The 22,449-nt window shown below is 40.5% G+C and overlaps 3 protein-coding genes across 5 annotated transcripts in view; 2 read left to right on the top strand and 1 right to left on the bottom strand.

The window, feature by feature from the left end:
- The window catches only part of osbpl2b (oxysterol binding protein-like 2b), a 37,885-nt gene extending 29,761 nt beyond the window's left edge, over nucleotides 1-8,124 (top strand). Inside the window, exon 14 of the mRNA XM_053482796.1 lies at nucleotides 6,207-8,124. Coding sequence (XP_053338771.1) covers nucleotides 6,207-6,309 — 103 coding nt within the window. The 3' untranslated portion in view covers nucleotides 6,310-8,124. The remainder of the gene's footprint in view (nucleotides 1-6,206) is intronic.
- A 3,010-nt stretch (nucleotides 8,125-11,134) lies between these two features.
- adrm1 (ADRM1 26S proteasome ubiquitin receptor) lies at nucleotides 11,135-17,646 on the top strand. Of its 2 annotated transcripts, none has more exons than XM_053481789.1 (10): nucleotides 11,135-11,202; nucleotides 11,995-12,205; nucleotides 13,472-13,588; nucleotides 15,110-15,233; nucleotides 15,439-15,513; nucleotides 15,820-15,901; nucleotides 16,429-16,688; nucleotides 16,950-17,107; nucleotides 17,182-17,284; nucleotides 17,419-17,646. In XM_053481789.1, exons 2-10 carry the CDS (start codon nucleotides 11,996-11,998, stop codon nucleotides 17,523-17,525), a joined length of 1,236 nt encoding a protein of 411 aa, XP_053337764.1. In that variant the 5' UTR covers nucleotides 11,135-11,202; nucleotide 11,995; the 3' UTR covers nucleotides 17,526-17,646. The 2 variants fall into 2 exon arrangements, with proteins under 2 accessions (XP_053337764.1, XP_053337763.1); XM_053481788.1 differs by having other exon boundaries at nucleotides 15,436-15,513.
- A 211-nt stretch (nucleotides 17,647-17,857) lies between these two features.
- The window catches only part of lama5 (laminin, alpha 5), a 73,928-nt gene continuing 69,336 nt past the window's right edge, over nucleotides 17,858-22,449 (bottom strand). For both annotated transcript variants that reach the window (XM_053481786.1, XM_053481787.1), the window contains exons 72-80: nucleotides 22,224-22,353; nucleotides 21,956-22,113; nucleotides 21,647-21,836; nucleotides 20,407-20,556; nucleotides 20,163-20,307; nucleotides 19,042-19,172; nucleotides 18,835-18,928; nucleotides 18,537-18,653; nucleotides 17,858-18,395 (exon numbers count right to left, since the gene is read on the bottom strand). In XM_053481786.1, coding sequence (XP_053337761.1) covers nucleotides 18,247-18,395; nucleotides 18,537-18,653; nucleotides 18,835-18,928; nucleotides 19,042-19,172; nucleotides 20,163-20,307; nucleotides 20,407-20,556; nucleotides 21,647-21,836; nucleotides 21,956-22,113; nucleotides 22,224-22,353 — 1,264 coding nt within the window. In that variant the 3' untranslated portion in view covers nucleotides 17,858-18,246. The remainder of the gene's footprint in view (nucleotides 18,396-18,536; nucleotides 18,654-18,834; nucleotides 18,929-19,041; nucleotides 19,173-20,162; nucleotides 20,308-20,406; nucleotides 20,557-21,646; nucleotides 21,837-21,955; nucleotides 22,114-22,223; nucleotides 22,354-22,449) is intronic.

Genomic DNA, 22,449 nt, shown 5'->3' with positions numbered 1-22,449 from the left:
GCAAATAGAAATAAAGGCCTTAATTAGTCATTCAACCATCGTCACCACGGTGGACTTTCAGGGTTCGTCCACATGAAGCCGGTGTGTTCCCTATCCGATATTTTTTTTTCGTGAACACGGCGTCGCCTCAAGAAATGTCTGCGTACACACGAAATCACTGAAAACGGTGTAGTATATATGCCAGACCAGTATGGGGCGCTGTAATTCTGCCATAGAGATACACTATACACGGAGAAGAAGACTTTGAGCATGCGCATAATTTTTGCGCTGTATACGAACCGAGATTGTGTTGTCCATTATCGCTTGTTGCTCATAACAGTTGCATAGAAGCAATAGATTTTGCTGTAATAAAGCTAGTAGGCTTTGTAGCAACACGAACACAATCATGTAGTCCGCCATTATTGTTGTTGCTGTTACGTGTGACGCAGTCGACACGTGATGTGATGACATCATCGCTTCACAAAATATACGGATTGGCCATACACACGAAACCGCAAGGGTGGCGTTTTCAGATTTATCCACTTTGGGACCCGGTTTCAAAAAATAGCGGTTTCAGTCTCCTAAAACGCCGGATCCGTGTGGACGAAACGCCAATACGATAAAAAATTTATACATATACAGCGAAATGCGTCTCCGTGTGGACAGGCCCTCAGTTCGACAGCCGCTCTTGTGTGTTGCAATGTGTTGTACCTCGTTTCTCTCCTTTAGGGAACAGAGGTTATAGTCATAACCATGCGTTCCCTTTCAGTCAATTCACTCAGTACAACACATATTGTATGGGACATATATTCATGCTGTGCCGAGCATCTACCAAAGTTAGCCACAAGAATCCTGATAGCTACTCTACTGCATCATGGACCCCACAGAGAGGGCACAATGAGCCACCAAACCGGTAGAACCGGACAAAAGTGTGCAGTGAGGACCAATTGGCTGCCACGCAAATATCACCCACGGACATCCCTTTGAACAGCGCCCATGATGTTGTCATAGCTCTTGTTGAATGTGCTTTCACACCCTGAGGCAATGGGACACCCTTACTGCTATAAGCTAATGAAATAGCCTCCACAATCCAATGGGAAAGCCGCTGTTTAAACAGCGCTTTACCCTTTACTGGACTGGCAAAGCAGACAAACAGTTGATCACATAAGCGCATTTTCACTGTACGGTCCATGTAGACCCGTAGTCCACGCACAGGGCACAAATTATGCAATTTCCCCTGCTACTCAGAAATAAAAGGGACAAAAGCTATAAAGGTCGAAGACCATAGAGCTATAATCAGTGGAGACCACCTTGGGTACATAGGCTGTGTTTGAGGGTAAAGTAACCTTTAAACCATTAGCAACAAACTGCGTACAAGATGGATGCACGGACAAAGCGTGGAGATCACCCACTTGTTTAGCAGACGCTAAAGCAAGAAGAAGTGCCATCTTGTATGAAAGAATTTTCATATCTATAGATTCAACTGGCTCAAAAGGAGGGCCACAGAGGACCACAAGCACTAACAATACATCCCAAGATGGAACACTGGACCTCACAGTGGGTCACAGACGTCGTACTCCTTTTAGAAATCATACTGCCAGCGGATGAACCCCTGGTGACACTCCATCAAAACCAACATGACAGGCTGATATAGCTGCCAAGAATCCTTTAATAGTAAAGAAGGAAAGGCCTTCTTCCTAATAGTTCTTGTAGAAAAGACAAAACCTCCACCATGGAGCACTGAAATGGAAGATCATTACTTGACACCATTGCTCAAAAGCTCGCCACTTGTAAGCATATAAGTCTCTCATAGACAAGGCTCGAGCACTTTGAATTGTCTCAATCGCATTGGGGGAACCCCTTTAGCTATCAGATTGGACCTTTCAACAGGTGAGCGTGCAAGTTCCACAGCTCGGGAGGCGGGTGCACTACCTCTCCCCCTACCTGAGGCAAAAGGTCCCCGAGGAGAGGAAGTTTCCATGGTTCTGCTGCTAGAAGGCTGACTATCTCTGCATACCACAACTTCGCCGGCCAACGAGGGGCCACCAGGATTAGGGACAGGCCCTGCTGGCGCACCCTCTCTGTGACAGGCAGAATCAGTTCTACTGGAGGAAAAGCATACAATAGAGCTGTGGGCCATGAGTGTGCCAGCGCATCGATCCCCAGAGGGGCATTGCGATCTGTTATGGAGAAGAATAGTGGGCAGTAAGCATTCTTTTTGGATGCAAAAAGATCCACTGCTGCCCTGCCGAAGCGCTCCCAGATCTGAGCTACCACCCATTGGTGTAACCTTCATTCCCTCACAAGCGGGCCCCCTCTGCATAGAAGGTTCGCCCTCAGATTTAGGTGCCCTGGAATGTGAGTGGCCCTGAGTGACAGAAGATGAACACTGGACCATAGCAATAGACAATGAGAGAGTTTTAGCAGGGGACTTGAACAAGTCCCCCCCTTGTCTGTTTATATACGACACCACTGTCGTGTTGTCTGTTCTGATCAGAACATGATGGCCTGTCAGAGTCAGACGAAAATGTCTCAGGGCTGAAAACACTGCTAACAGCTCCAAATAGTAGATAGCTATTAGCGCCCAGTCGTCTAAATAGGCCAATATGGGAATGCCTCTCTTCCGAAGAGGAGACAGCGCCGCCTCAACGCACTTCATGAACGTTCGGGGAGCTAGCAACAGGCCGAACGGCAGCATTAGGTACTCGTATGCCATGCCCTCAAATGCAAACTTCAGAAACTTTCTGTGGTGCAGAAAGATTGCTATTTAAAAGTAAGCATCTGTGAGATTGATTGTAGTGAACCAATCTCCCGGGCCTATTGCATTTAGCCTTAGTGTAAGCCTCAGTGTAAGCATTGCAGTGGCTTAGTGTAAACATTTTGAACTTGTACGTTCTTAGAAACTTGTTCAATATTCTCAGATCCAAAATAGGACGCAGTCCTTCCCCTTCTTTCGGAACGACTAAATAACGGCTGTACCAACCTAAGTTCGCTTTGAAGGAGGCACCACTTGAATCGGCCCTTTGCTCAGAACGGAATTTATCTCCTCCCAAAGCACCGCTGCGGCGGCATCCGACACTACGGTGTTGACTACAGAAGAGAAGCGTGGTGGATTTGTGCGAAATTGTAGTCGGTATCCCATAGCGACTGTGTTTTGCACCCATGTCGAGACTGCGCATGCACGCCACTCGAGAACGTGGGAAGCCAACCAGCTCACATTGATCTCTGAAGGGGGGCTGCTGCCCCCTGGCATACCGCCAGAGTGCAGCCTCATCAATGGCATTGGGCTTTTTTGTTTTGCAGCATTGTAAACAGGAAAACTCTTTATTGGATTTAATAAAGAAACATTCACACGGTAGATGAAAGGCACCATTTTTGGGGCAATCAAATTTTAAACATCGAGGGCATTTGCTGTAAGTCCCTAAGAATTTTTTAAACACGCCCCAACTGGGGTTCATAACTTGAAAAGATACACTGCGTGGGGGGGGGCTTGTGCTTGGGAGACTGTGTTAGAAAGTGCAACGCCGTTTAGGACTGATTCCCTCAACATAACATAGCGGCCTCTTGGGCTGCTGCCAGAGCTCCTCTCCCTTCAAAATCTGAGCTAGGAGGAGTGAGGATTCTTCCTCCTAGTCGCTGAATCCTTCCAGAGGCCCGTGGGGGGCCCATACTCCAGGCCGACTGCCGTGGGTTTTGCCCTGGAGGCTGTTGCCTCACCGGGCGAGAGCTCGAGCTAGCTGCCGGCGGTGGTCTTTTATGAAAGGGCCGCGGAGTCGTCATTCTTCGAGCCTGTTTAGGCTTCACCTCTCGTTGCGGAATTATGTCTCGCAATGCTTCAGCTTGTTTCCTCTTGAAGTCAAACTTTGCCTGAATGGCATCAAGTGACTGGCCGAACAAACCCTCAGCAGACAGCGGTTCATCCAAGTAGACGGTCCTGTTTCTATCTGGCTCTGTGCTACCACTGCGCTCACCATCCCTCTTCCGAGAGAGAGAGCCACACAACGAGACATGCGCAAAATGTAGTCTGTTGCGGTCCTGACCTTGTTAAGCAGCGCACATAACGGGCTCTCCTTGAGGCACCAGTGAGCCGGCTCTGCCAAACACATTGCCTGAGACGTTTAAAGCAGCGTAATGGAGTTAAGCGCACGAGCAGTGCCTGCTTGAGCGCAGTAAATCTTCTCCAGCTGGGCAGAGGAGAATCTACAGTGTTTGGATGGAAGGACAGTAGGGCCAGACACTGCATTATTATGCGAGAGTGCCAAATAAGCAGCCAAAGAGGGCTCGATTGGCGGTGGGCTAACTAGTCCTGCTTTCTCAGCTTCGTCCAATTCCAAATACTGTCCGTAACCAGGCACTGATACGCGGGTCGACAGCGGCTTGCTCCATGACGATGTTAACTCGCCAACAGTCGGGAAACAGCAATTTTTAACGGTTGTCGGTTCAGGAGGGAGAAAAATTCCCGCGAATCTTGATGGTTTTTGAGCCGACTTTGGGGAGGGCCACTCCACCTCCAGCTTCTCGCCCGCTCGGCAGTAGAAAGTAAAAAATGAAGTGTCGTCCCAAGCGACTAACGCAGTAGCAGCGGAGCTCTGAGCGGGTGGCAAAATTTTATGCTTTGATAAGCCATGCATTTCAGGCACGTCATCATCCTCGAAAGCACGCTGCTCAGTGCCTGGCTGCTGGCCAGCACTGTAGGAGAGCTCGCAGTCCTCCGACCCCTCGAAATACTCCATTTGGTCTGCCCAGCTGAGCGCGGGGACTTCTGACGAAAATTCCTCAGACGAAGCTGGGACTGCTAATTCGGATAGCTGCTAATACACCAAAGCTATATCCATGTCTGAAATGCTGGCCCAGTACAATGCAGTATGAGGTTGTGCATTGTCCTGGACCAGCAGAATGCATTCGGTGATCAAACCAGCTTGTTTAACTTCCGTTAATGTCAAGGCAGCTGACTTTTCCCTTTTGGTGGCTGAGTCAAAATGGCCGTACGCAATAGCAAAAGTGCTGGGGCAGCTAGCACAGTCCTACAATGGCGTACGGTCAGTTCGCCTTGAAAGTCCAAGGGGCACGTGGCATGACCCCTTTCACAGGCCCGCTTTCTCCTGACTCCGGACCCAAAGCTGAGCTCCATGCCTCCCTTTTAAAGAGAGGAGCAAGTTCAAGTTCCTTAGGTGATCAACTCCCTCCAGCCATTTTAGATTTAGAGGCTTCACATCAGTTAACGATGCTTTTGCCAGACACTGATATAACTGACATCATGCTCATGATAGTGATGTGTCCGCAAGGTCTATAGATGAGACTTACTAAAAAGTTATTTTTTTTCTGAAACAAAAAAAAAACGGTAATTATGTAATAGTTGTGACTGCAGTCGCTCAATAGTTCAGGACTGGAATTTCCTACAGTCTATCTGAGTCTCAAATGACAAACTGGACTCCATATTAACTTAGACATCAAATTTTATATTGAACTTTCAGCCTCCTAACACACAGTATGACTGCAGATCAATCTTAGCTATCTGTTATCATCCAAATGAGGATGGGTTCCCTGTTGAGTCTGGTTCCTCTCAAGGTTTCTTTCTATGGCCATCTCAGGCAGTTTTTTCTTGCCACCGTCATCCTCGGCTTGCTCATCTGTGACAATCTAATAATTTTGATTCATACACATTTACATTTTCATTCAAACTTCTTTAATTTCTTTTGATTGTGTGAATCTGCTTTGCAAAAATGACAATTGTTAAAAGTGCTATACAAATAAAATGTAATTGAATTAAATGTAAAATGCACAAATGTATTATTGTAAACTGGAGTCATTGAACCACAATAAAGGAGTGAGGATGAGACACGGAGACAAACCTGACTGACTCTAGAATAGAACCACGTATTATCCAACAGTCCAAAGAGTGGCACCTCTTATTATTTACACTTATGTTAATTACACTCTTAGAGTTTATTTGGCTTGTTCCATTGTGGGTCATTTTTTGGGTTTTACTGATTCTGAGAAAGCTAGCACAATTAACCATTCAAATAAAGCCTAAGGATTTGTTTTTCTTTTCACATAGAATTATGTGGTATCTAGGCATGATATGGGATCATATGCTTGTGGTAGCCACAAATTCCTCTCTGTGGACAAAGTGCCATCTCTGAAAGGAGAAATTAATCAGTTTTTGTAACACATTTGCCTGGATGGTTTAAAAAAAAAGCTGTTATTTCTGCTTCTGTGTCTTGCAGGTGGTTTAAGCTGGGAACAAACCTGCACACAGGATCACAGGACTGGCTCTACACTGGAGGCTACTTTGATAGGAAATACACAAACTGTCCTGATATCTACTAATAAGAGACCAGCATTCCCTTCCTTTTTCCCATCGCTACAGCATCTCATAATTTCTCACACAACCACTTACATTGTACATGTTGTTCATTTGGAACTGATGCAGTAGCATTAGCTGGTTTTCCATCATCCAACCATGTATCATGCATCACACACTGCTTACTGTCTTTAGCAAAAACGTCTGTAACTTGGTCTGTATTGAAATCAGGGACTTAAGCACTTATTTAAGTAATTATTATGTTACTGGTGGGCGAAAGTGAAGGGCATGATCACAGCACTCAGACAATTTTTTTTATTTCTCAGTTTGGTGGGTTTTTGCATTGAGAGCACTGATTTTTTTTTTTTTTTTAAGAAGAAGGGAAAAAAAAGTAATTATCTGCCTTAGATCACTTAATACCCCTATGACATCTCTGTGCCCTGCTTCTTTTTATTTTACTGTTCCCATGGCTGAACCTACAGCTCAGTCTGCATAATCACCACATACTTTCACATGGATACAATTTTGTTATTGTCATGGGCCATAACCCTGAAATGCGGGAAACAACACACGAACAATATTTGACAATTATATGATGCATACCCATACTTGCAACTATCCAATCAAAAGTTAATCTAATTACGATGTTACTAATGATGATAACGATAGTAGTAATAATAATAAAATGCTCTGTGTGCATGCATGTGCACGCATGTACAATATTACAGTTTAACTGTTTAAACTTCACTTGGAGGTGCAATGTAATATCCCTTATGGTTTATAGTTCTCGTGGGGGTGGGGATTTTTGAAGTTCAAGCCTATAGCACATTATTACATAGAAGTTCACATTCAAAATAATGCAGTTGTATTTTTAAAAATATGATTGTTAAAAGATTTGCCTCTGGTGTCAAGTGGCAATTAGTAGTGTTGTGCTCTGATATGATTAGAATTGTTAAAAAGAAAAGAAAAACTGCACTCAGTGTCATGCCTTAATAGAATTGTTGTTGTTTTGTTAGCTGTCTCAAGTTCACGGTGATTTGGTTTGACTCTTTCACCACTATTCTATAATATGGCATATTCTTGGCAGTTGTCTTGTTCTACGTATATGTCAATTTAGAGCTCATCTCATTTAAACTTTTAATTTATTCATTACCACTATTTTCACACTAGTACACCTTTAGTGAAAGCCGTCACAGTCTATGCAACTCATCAAATGTTTGAAGTCCCTGTACATTTTCTTGTAACTGTGTTTGGCCTGAAGCTAGAAAAACAGTCCTATGTTTTGTCTTACAGGAAAAAAGTGTGTAAAGACAGTTTATGTAATAGAAAAGTTTCAGCAACATCATCTCCTTTTCAGTGCCCACAGTTAGCACTCTTTTTCTAAAACCTTATTTTCCTTTTTCTTAATTACTGAAACTCTAGTTATGATATGTGCAGAAGATTATAGTCATCTTGACATTTTCAAGGCACAGTGATGCTAGAATATCATGCGTTTTATTTTAAATACCAAACTTTGTTTCCCTTCAGTGCCTGAGTTTGAATCAATGATACTTGACATTTTTATTGTTCAGTGTCATAAGGGTTTTAAAAAAAGTTCTTTAAAATAATGTTTTTTTTTTGTCATCTGTGTGCTTAACCAAATGTCACCTCCTTTACCTCTGTGATTAACAGTTTAAAATACTTAAAAGTCAGTGAGAATGATGGCAGATTTTCACATGTTGTATGATGTACACTTGTACAGTACATTACACTACTTGATTGCCTCTATTAAATTAGTTGCTCCTTTATTTAAATGTACATCTGATTATATGAAAATAGCAATATAAAACTAATACAGATTTTATTCGGCTTTGTGTGGATTCATTTTTGCAAGTTCAGTGTTTTGCTATTATACTTCACTGTACATCATATTTCTGTGTATAAAGGTGTCATTTATCACAAATGTTGCCCGTCTGTCAGAAACATCACAAACAGCATAATATTTTGTGCTATTATTTATTTTTATATTATTGAAATACATTCTGGGTGGAAAAAATAAATTACTGAAACATTTGTTTTCCATTTAGGATAAATTTTGGATATAATTTCCTTTAAAAGTATAAGTATGCCACTCTGGTGGACTGAATTCTATTGACATACTTTAGTTAAAGCCTGTTATGGTTTTGAAATAAAATATGTGATGAAAAACATGTCCCAGGTTCATTGAGCCATCTTGCCACATGAATTATTATGCGGCTATTAACTTAAAAAATTATTATACGTTCCTTCAGATCAAGATATGAGTAAGAACTTTGTGTACAAGAGATGTGTGAGACACACCCCAAGCACACGGATGCATACTGTAGATGTCAGATTATGAGGGTCACAGTCACCTTGGAGCTTAAACACGAAAAATAATTAGACAAAATACCAAACACAAGTCAACAAAGACTGTGAAGCAGGACACTATGACAAACATAAATTTCAAACCAAAGCACAAAAGTCTTGAACATAACTAGTCCACTTTATAAGGTGCAGCTCCTGACATGCCACTGGGTGGACCAGGGCAAACTTTCAAAATATTTTGTTGCAAAGACACTGGCATGGTCACTAAAGATAAGCACTGCCAGAAACCTGGCAGGGTCTTCAGCATGACATTTTTAAAACAGTCTCTATAGCCCAGCTGGTGGGGGTGCCAGCATGATGCTCTTGAAACAGATGCAATTCAGGTCTCATGCTCTTGAAGCCTGGCAGAGTGAGCACAACTCTCTCGAAGACACTATTCTCAAACCCAACTCTTGGAGACCTCAGTATACTCACGGCACCAGCGGGTGCTGCTGTGCTATGCTGGGGTGGTGCAGTGTCTGTCTGAGTTGGGCAAGAAGTGAAGCATAGTTGTCAAGTAAAGCAGGGCAAAGCTCAGGAGAGGCAGAGCATATCTTCGGACATACAACAGAATATAAATCATACAACGTATGGTATAATTCATGGAATTATGGCAGGGAATAGGGCATGATTTTGGATTTATATGCCATAATTCTGGATTCAGTTAAAGCAAAACCGCACTTAGTCAAACAAAGCAGGCCTACAGTAACAAAAACGTCTCTGTGTTAACGGGAACCATTTCTAGGCATACAGGTCTAACGGAAAGCATTTCAGGACCAATGTTGGGTGACTGTACAGTACATGCTGAAGAGCTTATGGAATATTCTGAGTCAAGAGATTGGCTCATTCTCAACATGTGCACTCAACATTATTTCTGACTTGCTGCTGGATTGTCCTGGATCGTACCGCTGTACTCTAAAGTCTATTTGCCTCACAAAGGTTGTAGTCGGTATAGGGCAGCATGGCGGCATAGTGGTTACCCCATGGCCTCACACCTCCAGGGTCAAGGGTTCAAATCCTTTCTTCAAGTCTGTATGCATGGAGTTTGCATCTTGGTGCAACCTTTCTAGGTCTTCTCACAGTCCAGAGACATGGCGATTACCAGAGGCTTATTAGATCCATATGCTACTCCAAATGTATAGTCTTGTATAGTCAGTTTATGAAAGTCGCAAGCATGAAGTGCTAATAAGAAAACATAAACAAAATCAATACAAACCAGGAATAAACAAAAAAAACAGATTAAAACTGTAAACCAAACATAATACAACAAAGCAATAACATAGATGCAAAAACCAAGACCTCTTGCAACAAAAAATTGCAACAAATGTCCTGTGGATTGAAATATCTGCAATCTAAACAAATGTTTTCCCTTTTCATCCACTGGGAGCATACACAGTATGTACACCATACATATATTCCAGGTATATTTACTCAGTAAGATATCAATAATCCTTAATTAATCATTAGTAATAGGGTGCCTGGGATGGTTGAGATTTGCCATGAGCTCCTGAAGGTTCTTAATATTGATCTGTATCGATAATGTATACACACTATATGGACAAAATTATTTAGCCAAACTTGCAATGATATTGTATCCAAATGAAGTATTTATACCCTTTTTTTTGTCACATTTTGTCACGTTATGACCACAAATGGAAAAGTGGCACATATCTGTAAAGTAGAAGGAAAATAATAAGTGGCTTTCAACATTTTAAACAGGCTCAAACAGGTTTTCTTCTAAGATTGCTCTGTATTTGGCTCCATCCATCTTCCTATCAACTCTAAACAGCTTCTCTGTCCCGCAACATGATGCTGCCACCACCATGTGTTACTGTGGAGAGGGTGTGCTCAGGCGAAAAAGTTGCCGTGTACCGTGTCCACATGACCTGCCGCAAACTGCAATTGGGACTTCTTATGGCTTCCTTCCAACAATGGCTTTCTTCTTGTCACTCTTCGATAAAGGTAAAACTAATAGTTGTCCTGTGGACAGATTTTCCCACCTGAGATGTGGATCTCTGCAGCTAAATTTCCTAGGATGGGTTCCAGGTCCCCATGACGCTGCACACAATATACGGTATATAGTGGATGAAAAAAAATTATTAATCATGGATGATTTGTTGAGCCTATACATCATTTTATACATAATTTATTTTGGTTCTTCTTGTTTTCTTATGCTGTCTTGTGCTGTATTCCTTGATTACCGTAAAATTACTTAAAAAGGACAAACTGATAAAGCTAAAATGTAAATGTTTTCAAAATTAAGATTAAGATACAACTATTTGTTACATGTACAGGCTGGAGCAGACAGGGCTCAGCCATGGAAGCTAAGAGTGCTAGGACGAATTGAATTGAGGTGCACTATTGTATAGGATTGTTTTGAGTGTACACACCCCTTGTGACGCATATAAATAGACTGATGAATGAACCAATCAGATTAGACTTACAGACTGCGACCTGTCCTATCACGAGCGTCCCGGAAGTTCTTTCCCCGGGGTTAACGGTCTAGTATGCAGAGAATCTCAGCACACACACACACACACACGGCTAATTTAAAGGTACGATACTTATTATTGAAACTGTGCATTTGTATTGTGTAATATATTGTTTTTTGGCCAGAATTTGTATGTGTTGTACCTGTAAACATTTAAATAGCTATAAAGTGTCTTTTAATAGCTGTGTTATATTACTGTTAGATAATTCTACAGGGGACAGAGGGGTTTAATATGACTTTATTAGGAATGCTGATGTGACAACTCAGACTTATAATTCTGTGACTTTTAATCTTAGCAGCTTCATGACGTACAGAGAAATAAACAGAACAAATGTTAGTTTTATAAAGCTAGCATGCTTACATACAAATCTTGCTGAGTAACTGTGCTGCTGCTAGCCTGTTAGCTAGTTCGCATTGCTGTGATGCTGTGTCATCAAGCAGCTTGTTTTATTCTTCATGTTCATATGTCTATATGTTTTATATATATATATATATATATATATATATATATATATATATAGTGTGTATATGTGTGTAATTGTAATAGGCTTATGATTTTATAATAATGACAGATGATGTTATGGTTAAAATCAAGGCAAGTGGCATTTAAGCTGTAAGTATGCTTAAGTGAGATTTTATTGCTTGAGTTATTTATTTTTAATGAAAATAGCTTCATGGGCTTTTTTTCCCCTCGAACTCAGTGTCCTGTGTTTATTGACATAAAAAATGTTCTGTCAACAGCAAATGAAGACAAAATTTTCTTTTTCTCTCTTTCTATGTGTGTTTTATCTTTTCTTTTTTATTTTTTTAATTAAAACCTCTTCTGTTGTCTGACCCCACTCTTCCTGTTTTGCAGGATGTCCTCAGGTGCACTCTTTCCCAGTCTGGTTTCGGGCTCACGTAGCTCGTCCAGCAAATACCTGGTAGAGTTCCGAGCGGGTAAAATGACCCTGAAGGGCAGCACAGTGACTCCAGACAAGCGCAAAGGCACTGTCTACATCCAGCAGACAGACGACTCACTTATCCATTTCTGCTGGAAGGACAGAACCACTGGAAATGTGGATGATGTCAGTACTTGTTTAGATCACACCCATTTCTTTTTGTCTGTCTAAGCTTTAGCAACACCTTCCATTAGTTTGTATTGAATCAAATTAACATCGTGTGGGGAGAAAACTTACAGTACCAGGAAAAAGTTTGGATTTATTTTTATACATTCTAAAACATATGGTATAAGGTAATTAGTTAACAATTAAATAATTAACTGTTAGTTGTTATTTTAAAAGCATCTGCCAAATTCCTAAATATAAACATAAAAAAGACACCGAGGTCAGCCTTTCTGGAATAGTTTTTGCAAGAACAGTATTGTTAAGGGCATTTGCAAAACCCATCAAGCACCATGATGAAACTGGCTCTCATGAAGACCATCCCCGGAAAGCAACACCAAAACTTACCTCTGATGCAGAGGAGTTCATAAGAGCACCACAGTTTAGATTATCTGTTATAAACCATAAATAAACCATAAATAGCAGTTAATCATCTCAACATCAACTGTTCAACATTTCACATGCATGAAAAGATTAGAAAAAACTAGTTTAAAAACAAATAATGGCATTCACAGTTGTGAACACCTTACTGTGGATTTAGTTCGATTTACTAATACCTTCTCCTGCACCACATCAGTCTGACTGTCAAGTTAATAAGCACGTGTGAGGAAGATATGTAATTTTTTTAGATTTTGCAACACTCAGGTATATATACACACAAGACATTGGGCAACACACTGCAGTACAGCCACACCTATTGCTGTTTTCTTCTGGCATGCTGTTAGCAGCCAACCTAGCCTTTTTTTTTTTTTAAGCTCTTATGAAACAGACAGGCTGGAACATTTAGCTCCATATCAGTCACATTGCAATTCTGCCTGCATTAATGCACTTAAATAGCTTGCTATACTTTTATTACATGTATTACATTTTATTACATTATTAGCTAGCCATTTTTTAGCTACAGCAGCTGGCTTTCTGGATAATCGAAACATGTGATTGTTCTACTTGTGAATTAATAAATATCTGCTGCTGCTTGTTGTAGTTTTGCACTTGTTGTATTGTATTTTTATGTTGTCCTTCTGCACCTTGGGTTTGTGCAAATATTCTTGTACAGATTTACAGATGTCTCTGTACGGTGATGAATTTACTTAGTAGTTCAATGTAACTTCAGAGCGCTGTGTAACTAAATCGCAGACTTCTGCAATTTGCTGTGCATGTTGTTCAGATCAGATTGTACCAAAATTACACTGTGTAGTTGACATGTGTCTCATGTGATTGGTGTTTTTGCAGGATTTAATCATCTTCCCCGATGACTGTGAGTTTAAGAGGGTGAGCCAGTGCACCACTGGACGAGTGTATGTTCTTAAGTTTAAGGCTGGATCCAAAAGGCTGTTCTTCTGGATGCAGGTGAGGAAAGTAAATCATACAGTAAACACAGAGTCTAGTAGGTCTATTGTTGAGACAACATAGTGCAACACTTAAGGACAAGACCTGTTATTCAATATAACTATTTAGTTTTTTAAATATTCTGCTAGTTTTCGTCACTTGATGTGGCATTAATAATAAATTCCACACTCTCAGTAAGCAGAGTTTTATTTATCCCTTTCTCCAGTCAACGAGCAAGCAGGATGTTGGTTTCTTGATTTCAACTGCAGCCACTCAGCAAAGCTAACTAATTGATTGTCACAGTGTAGGAAACACATTCAGATTGTGCTTGGCTGTAAAACTGTTGTTGTTGCTTTGTTATAAATCTTTATAAAAGATCAGAAAAAGTAAATTTAAGGACGGCTGTAACAAAATCACATCCATTAATTTGGCTTCTTAAAATTTGATTAAACCCTCTCTAGTCATTTTGCCTTATAGAGTTCTTACAGACACTTGGACATGGATGATCTTCTTTGGATGTTTTGTTGACAGACAATTGTTAAGTGTTTCATGTTTTCAGTTGGAAGTAGCTACTTGGCTATATGCATGCATTCCTTTTATGATTTATTTAGTCATTTATCCTCAGTAAACACTTCATCCAGGTCAGGGGCCACAGGGGATCCTGAGGCTATGCCTAGAAGACACAGCATGAAGTAGGAGTTTTTGTCCTGGATAGGATGAGAGTTCATTGCAGGGCAGCATGCAAAGACATATTCCCACCTAAGAGGAATGTAGAAGACTACCTAGTAGCCTGTTTTTGGACAATGGGAGGAAACCGGAGGACTCTGAGGAAATGCTTAGACAAGGAGAATGTGCACAAAAACTCCACACAAGACAGTAAGCCTAAGTAAACTTGGGATCAGATTGGGTTTTATTAGGACATAATTCTTACTTGGCAACAATGAAATGTAAATAAAACCTGTACATGACCGATTTTACCTGCATCACATCATACTGAGAATGTAGAATCCAATAAGTAAATACATAAACATAATATCTGTGAATATTAGAGGTTTATTAGCAAAAGTGTTAATTTAAAATAATTTAACCATTTTTATAAATAAAAATCAACTACACACTTGCTTTTATGCAGCGAATTTGTTTTCTTATGTTCTGAAATATCTTGATATTTATGTTATAAGCACTGTAATGTAGTAAAGATATACTGTACATTGACTCCAGAATCAATTTTATATTATATGTAGCCCTGATTGATTATTTTGAAGCTAATCCATTCTGTGCTGAGTGCATGAGCTTCTGTGTAATGCAACAGAAACTCTGCTTTTTTTTTGGTGTAACATTATCAGAAGTTGCATATGTTTTAAAAAGAGTTTTTCTCTACGAGTCACTTAGGCCCAAACAAAGATGGGCTACATTTAATTACTCATGATTAATTCAGTTGTGAAGCTGTTGAATAAAATTAGGTAGAATTTTTTTTTGTTGTAATAATATGGTGGTTACTGGTGATTCCCATTCCTACTGTGTATTCACACTTGGTTATAGGAGCCGAAAACGGACAAAGACGACGAGTACTGTCGTAAAGTAAACGAGTATCTGAACAACCCTCCGATGCCAGGTTCTATGGGCAGTGGTGGGAGCAGTGGTCACGAGCTGTCTGCCCTAGGAGGTAACCCTTAAAAAAAAAAACTTGTTCCTCATGTCGAACGATTATTAATTTCCTTGCCTAACAGAGCAACATTATGTGTGTACGGTGTTTAAAAACTGGACATAAAGTAATTCTTTACCCATGTAGAGTGTTTTACTGTTTGTGTGTATACTGCACATGATGGCAGTGATGATTTGTTTTGATTAGTTTGCATTTTGCCTAGGAGAAGGTGGCCTGCAAAACCTCCTGGGCAACATGAGCCATAATCAACTTATGCAGCTGATTGGACCAACAGGTCTTGGTGGGTTTAGAGTGTACTAATAGATCTCTGCTATAAAATGTTTACATGCATAGTGTATTGAATGCAAGGAAGTGATAGTGACTTATTTTTTCTTGAATTAAAAATTATTTAGTGATTTATTTATTTATTTATTTTATTGTTTTGGCTAAAAACAGTACTTTTTGGCAGCTTAAATGTTTCTTCATTCCTACTGACATTATTGCTATAAACAAAAGCCAAAAAACATTCTATTTCGGTGTTGTAATCCGTTTATATTGATGTTAGCATGATTTCTTGCATAAATGTGTGCATGTGGCTGTGTTGCAGGTGGGCTTGGTGCTCTTGCAGGTCCTGGTTTGGCCAGTCTGTTGGGGAGTGGTGGTCCAGCCAGTAGCAGTTCAACTTCCAGGTTCTTATAATTTTATATTATAATTTTATATTATATTACAAATATAATATAATATAATATAATATATATATATATATATATACAGAGAAAGAGAGAGACCAGAGCCATGATTGGACTGCTGGCCCAAGCATGTGAAAAGTAGAAATTGCTTGGAGCGAGGTCAGGAGTGTAGGGGGGATATATTAACTCCCAGCCCAGTTCCAGTAAAGTGGCAAGTTATTTGTCCATTTTTTGGTGTTGCACTCACTGAATGTTTATGGGAGTGACTGCGGTGGGTTCCTTATCATTCATGGACGTACAGCCTTCTTTAAAATGTTTGTACCTGCAGTCTTCTGTAAATGTATCTTAAATTGGTTCGACACCGTCATGTACAAGAAATTTCATCACAAGTCATGGTTTGACTTGAACGCCCCTTGTATTTAACTGCAGTCAGAAGAGTCTTAATGAGTCTCTCTCCCGTACTGCTACTTGTCTGAAATGTTATTGTCTTCCAACTTAACCTGCTGTTTATCTCTGTATTTCTGAAGCTCCCGCAGTCAGTCCGCAGCTGCCACACCCTCCTCTGGATCTGCCGCTCGTTTGAGCTCTACTCCGGCTCCCACCACCCCTCTGACCCCTGCTGCGACCACTACAGACTCTCCAACCTTGACCCCTACGACCCCTGCCTCCCAAACTTCTTCCATGGCTGCAGGAGTAGGGAGTCCAACACAGCCCATCCAGCTGAGCGACCTGCAGAGCATCTTAGCCACAATGAACGTGCCTGCCATGAGTGCAGAGGGACAGGGAGGTAAGACAGGACAGGTCTCATAATGGATTCAACACTAAGCCATTGTACATGTCTAATCAAGATGTCATTTCCCACACCGAAAGCTTTTCATTTTTTAAATTACTGAATTGATTGGTGACACAATCAGTCCTGAAGAATATTTAGTTAATTACAAAAATATTTTTATAGAGTGATTCAGTATTTATTATTATTATTATTATTATTATTATTATTTACACCTTGCTTAGACACAGCTCAGTCTATCTCTTTCTCTCTCTCTAGTGGACTTGGCGAGTGTGTTGACCCCTGATATTATGGCTCCTATTTTGGTGAATCCTGATGTACAGCAGAGGCTCCTGCCATACCTGCCTTCGGGAGAGTCACTACCACAGAGTGCTGAGGAAATCCAAAACACTCTCACCTCTCCACAGTTTCAGCAGGTAATACACACAAACACACTTAGCCTTGCTCATGCACTGTAGTCTTGCCACTTACATAAACCCTGTATGTGCAGGCGATGAGCATGTTTAGCAGCGCACTAGCATCCGGACAGCTCGGTCCTCTCATGAACCAGTTTGGACTGCCCTCAGAAGCAGTGGATGCAGCTAACAAAGGGGGTATGACGCAACACACACTTGCCTTTATTTTGCCAAGTTATTTTCCGTGTTTTAACTGCATTAATGGGTTTGTGTATGTTTTAAAAAGTTCCGATTTAAAAAAAAAAATGTTTTAATTATTTTTATTTTTGTAGATGTTGAGGCATTTGCCAAGGCCATGGAGAACAGCAGTGGGAAGATGGATGAGTCCAGTGACACCAAAGATAAAAAGGATGATGATGAGGACATGAGTCTGGACTAGTAAAACTAGATAAAGTCAGTTTATCAATCCTGTTAGTGTTGTTAATGAATTGTCCAGATATAAGAAGTACGCCTGTATGTTTCACAAGACTGATCTTGCACAATTAAACTGTTGAGTCTGAGTCTTTTGAAATTTGAGCAGAAGTTTTGTAACCAGTGTGTATCAAACATTTGTTTATTTCCTGCATTTAAAATACAATTACACTTTTGTGGGATTGGTGATTAAAAAGTTTAAAACTCCAGTGATCATATATAGTACAGCAGGAGAAGGTGCACATCTGCAGTGTGTGATACGGGGTCTCGGGTCAGCTCTGAATGATCTTGCAATAGGAACACACTGACTCCAGTTTTATTTAGTCAAACACTAAGCACATCTAGCTTTAAATAGACAGGATTGGTCCCTTAATCAGGAATGCTGTTGATAGAAATCTAAATAAGACATTTCCTATCAACTGTACTGCTGCATTAGTAATAATTTAGACTGATAATGCCCTAATATTTTATATAAACCATACAGTACTCGTATATTTTAGTTGCATTCAAACCTCAAACAGTGGTTTTACATTTAGTGTCTTTGCAAAAAAAATGTTCTCCTCTTGAACATATACGTTTGTTTAACAAAAGAATATAAATATCTGATTTAGTTAGCTATCACATAGAGAAACCCACCACCTGCTGATTTGAGGATTTAGGTATTTTGATGTGAAGTTGGGGATTGTGGGCTACATGGCAGGGCATCCCTGAGTGGCCACAGCCCCAAAAATGGTGAGGGGTTTGGAGAGCATGGCAACTCGGCCGTTCACTACGGCTTTCCTTACACATCCATGGTATGGAGGGAGGGAGGACGGGAGAGCAGCAGCTTCCACTTCATCTACACACACACACACACACACAATCAAGGAAAACTGTATCAGTAATATCAGAGCTTTATACTTTTAGAGAAAGAAAATATACCAAAACCATGACGTTTCTGCTCGACTCCAAATCTGGAGCACACATAAAGCAGGCATACCTGGCATGTTGCCCAGATAGACAGTGACGCGGTCTCCATTCGATCTGTTTTTGAGGCCGAAACCATATTCACTCACTCCATCCACACGTATCTGCGTCACATTCTTTTTCTTCTCAACTGCAAAATAAAACCGTAGCATGTAGAACACTTCAGTGTAGTCATCGGTTATTTTCAGTCATTTTCCTTTATAGATAGTGTGTTTGTGAGGGTTTTTGCACCGAGCTTTTCATCTTACTGGCAATACTGAGTGAAAATACAGTAATATACAGAAAGGAATGGTGGTGTGTCTTTTACTTACTAAATATATTGTGCCAATTGCCATCACACAATGAATTCTCTGGCCTGAGAGAGACTGCAAACTCTTCACTGCCACTTTTCACTAAAACAACAACCTGCGCAGAGAACACCAGGTCATATTCAGTTCAACATACATACAGGCTACACTCTGCATAAACCAAGGAAATGAACCAGAAGTGCAGAGACCACACATTCCTGGTGTTCTTACCTCTCCGTCAGTGAGGTAGACGCTGAACTGCTGACTCTTCCTGACACCAGCGTGGAGCAGAAGGCCAGAGTCTGCTACGGGTCGGACCTCCAGCTCCAGCTCCAGATCACGATTCAGTGCCAGTGACTCACCTACCACACACAATTATCAATGTATTCCTGGTAAATTGTTTAAACTGTTGATACATGTGTTGAAATTATTATTATATATATATTTTTTTTTACAATTTTCTGGTGAGCACCAGAAGGTTTCTAATGCGCACCAGATATTTGTATGTACTTAATACTGTATCAGCTGGATTGCAGGGGTAGGAAAATGATTTGATTTGTTTGAAATTAAAGAATAGCAGCAAATGCTGTTCTGTTATCATACAGGAAGATGAGCATTATCTTTTATTATCTTACCGGCTGTGCTGGTTTCTGCCTGACTAGCCGGTTTTAATTTAAACAAAATTTGTTTTTTTTCGAACATCATACATTTCATAACCTAATTTGAAACAAAACGTAGGAGGAATGCCAGTTCTTCAGCCAATCATTATTATGACCTTAATGGACAGACAAACCCACTTCATTGTCATTGGTTACTAAACGCAGGCACTGACCTGTCATCATCATGGTGCTTTACAGCAAGTGCACTAAGGACTGAAGCACCAGCGTGCAGTCAAGATGCTGGTATCTCAAATAAAATAAAAAATTATCATGGAATTGGCTGAACTGCAAATTTCAAAATGACAGTGGACATTGCCAAGGACAACAAAGGCATAAACGAGTGTGTGGATGATATTCTTATTTTTACTAATTTTCTACCCGTAACTGGAGGTTTTATTGTTTCATCAAGTTCTTTTGATCATGTGGTTGAAAGATCCTGTATTTCTGATAAGCTTTATCACTCAGAAGTATGATCTAAAATGCAGATGAATTAGGAAAATACTCATATTTTCATTTTGAATTATATTTCTGAAGTAGTCTAGGCTTTGGTTTTACTTTAACACTGTACCAGATGATTTAATTATTAGCTTTAGATAGATTACTGCTGTGTGCTTCAAAAATCAATCTCTATTTCAACAAAATAAAATCTATAATGCCTATTCGGATATGGGAGGAAAACTATAGGCCATTTACCAATAGCGATGTGTCCTCCTTGGCTGGAGAAGTAGACACCTGGTTGGAGGTGCTCCTGAAAACATGGCACCACCCCCAGACTGTAGGCGGGGCTTAGCTGCGCCTCACCCACCTTCAGATCTCTGATACAGCCAACAAAACCCGCCTAGAGAGGGGAAAGGGGGTAAAAAAGCAAATAAATCCTTGTGCTTAACTAAGAAGAAAGTTTCTCGTGACTCGACCAGGTATTTATATTTGTAATTACCTCTGCTGCTTTGTGGTCAGCTGGCAGGCCACCAACGTAAACTGGGCCTGTAAGTGCAGTTTCCTCCCCTGAGAAAGACACCTTCTTGCTTTGCACATTAATGCCATCTATTATGAGACTGGCCTTTTTTCTTTCAACCTTCACAAACACCTAAACAAAGACACACAACCATGTTTTAACTGAGTGTAAAATATCTAATTAAACAATTCACAGTGCCTCACGTAAGTTTGCAACCCTTTCAATTTTTTTTTGCAGTTTGGTTACAGTAGGTCTTTTTGTCCTAAGTCACAAAGCGGCTCATATATTCTGCTAAAAAGAAAGGGAAAAAGTCACACACCCTGTGCTTTTATTTAGGCACATATAGTTTTAATTACAGCACACAATGTGGTGGCCAGTTGATTTGTAAAAATGATTCCTCATGCTCCCAGAAACATTCTTTCACAATTCGATTCCTGGACCTGGTCATTCTGTACATTCAGGTCATCAGTTGACTTCATTTTATTGCCGCATAACATTTCTGGATCTATACCTGACCCTTTTTACCCTCATGCAGAATATGGTCAGTCTGGACACATCAGACCACATGACCTTTTTGCATTTGCTGCAAAGAATAATTTTTTGTTTTCTAGCACACTGAAGTCTCTTCACTGATTAGTCTAATTAACAGGTGGTTTTCTTATGGCCACACAGCGGTTTAGTCCCAATCTTGTTAGATTTCATTACAGTGTAGGCGTTGGAAATTCTTTTACATCCACTATTAAACATAGCTCTGGATTTTACTGCTTATTTTTTAACCATGCAACTTCACCAAGTTGTTTAAATGATCTCCATTCATATTCATATTCATTTTTTTTTCTAACCAGATTTCTTCCACTAAGTTAATGGTTTAGCACTACCCTTCCAGGTTTCAAAATAAGGTTTTAAAAGGTTCTTAAACCAGTTTTTCTTTGCTTGACGCAACCCAATCATTTGGCAAGCTCAAAAAATTTGGTCCTTCTAAAATGGCGATTTTTTTTTTCGGCCAAGCTGCAAAGCACCCATAACTCTAGGCACAACCACGACTTGGCACTTGGCACTACATAGTGAAGGCCAGCCTACCCAAGTGAGGGACGAGGTAAAGAGGGCATTTGTCAGGAAAGCCACCAAGATGACTCTCAGCATGATACAACTCCCACCATGCTTCACTGTAAGGGTTGGGGTTCTCAGGTGACGCTACCTCCCCTTTTTTCCATAATCTCACCGTGTGCCAGCTGTTGTCATTATACTTGTTGCTGGTCAAAATGTTGAATTTTCGCTTTACTCCACTAAGCAGTAACTGCAGGTGGCCTTCAGACACAGAAAGTGTTAATGCTGTCCTTCCTCTTTCTGCCGCTGTATAGAAGATGAGGCCGTTGGATGAGTTCACGCGAACAGCCATCGCCACGTTAGGCCTGAAGAGTCAAAATAAGAGCATTTATAAGAGCAATAAGGGCATTTGTTTGGATAACCAGTTTATTAAAACACAGTGGAAACCAGGTTTGCCAATTGAATAGTTAGCATGAGAACGCACGTCTTGCTGAAGGTCGGAGGAACTGAATCAAAATGCATGTGGCTCTGGGTCGATCCACTGAAGTGGTATGCATTTGCATCTTGGACAGACAACTCCCCCTGGCAGGAACCACGGGCACTGCGACTTTTTAATGGTCTTTGAGGTTTTTTTGGCTTCTTCTAATGTACACACACACACACACACACAGCAGTACATAAATAAACCAAGTGATACAATGTGTATTATAGGAAAGACTTTAACTGAAATCTAAGTGTACTAATAAATGTACCTTGGTGTTTTTAAGGCGCGGAGATGAAGCCAGGATCTGCTGTGGTTTCTTAGCAGCAGGACATTCCAGGGCAACATCAATATTCTCATTGGCTGATAGCAAGTCCACCACCATTTGAGGCGTTGTATTCCTAAAGGTCATTTATTGAGGAATAAACATAATATATATGTGCATAATTAGTAAATGAAAAGATCATAAATTATTCATATTCTTGTTTAGCACTCAA

This window comes from Clarias gariepinus, chromosome 22 (assembly GCF_024256425.1).
Source record: "Clarias gariepinus isolate MV-2021 ecotype Netherlands chromosome 22, CGAR_prim_01v2, whole genome shotgun sequence".
NCBI lineage: Eukaryota > Metazoa > Chordata > Actinopteri > Siluriformes > Clariidae > Clarias > Clarias gariepinus.
The sequence above is the reverse complement of the archived record's forward strand: the minus strand, read 5'-3'. Positions and strand labels throughout refer to the sequence as shown.

Coding starts and splice junctions, on each gene's coding strand:
- adrm1 (XM_053481788.1), top strand. CDS start 11,996: ATGTCCTCAGGTGCACTCTTTCCCAGTCTGGTTTCGGGCTCACGTAGC. Junction 15,234..15,435: donor CGAGCTGTCTGCCCTAGGAG/GTAACCCTTAAA, acceptor CATTTTGCCTAG/GAGAAGGTGGCCTGCAAAAC. Junction 15,514..15,819: donor GATTGGACCAACAGGTCTTG/GTGGGTTTAGAG, acceptor GCTGTGTTGCAG/GTGGGCTTGGTGCTCTTGCA.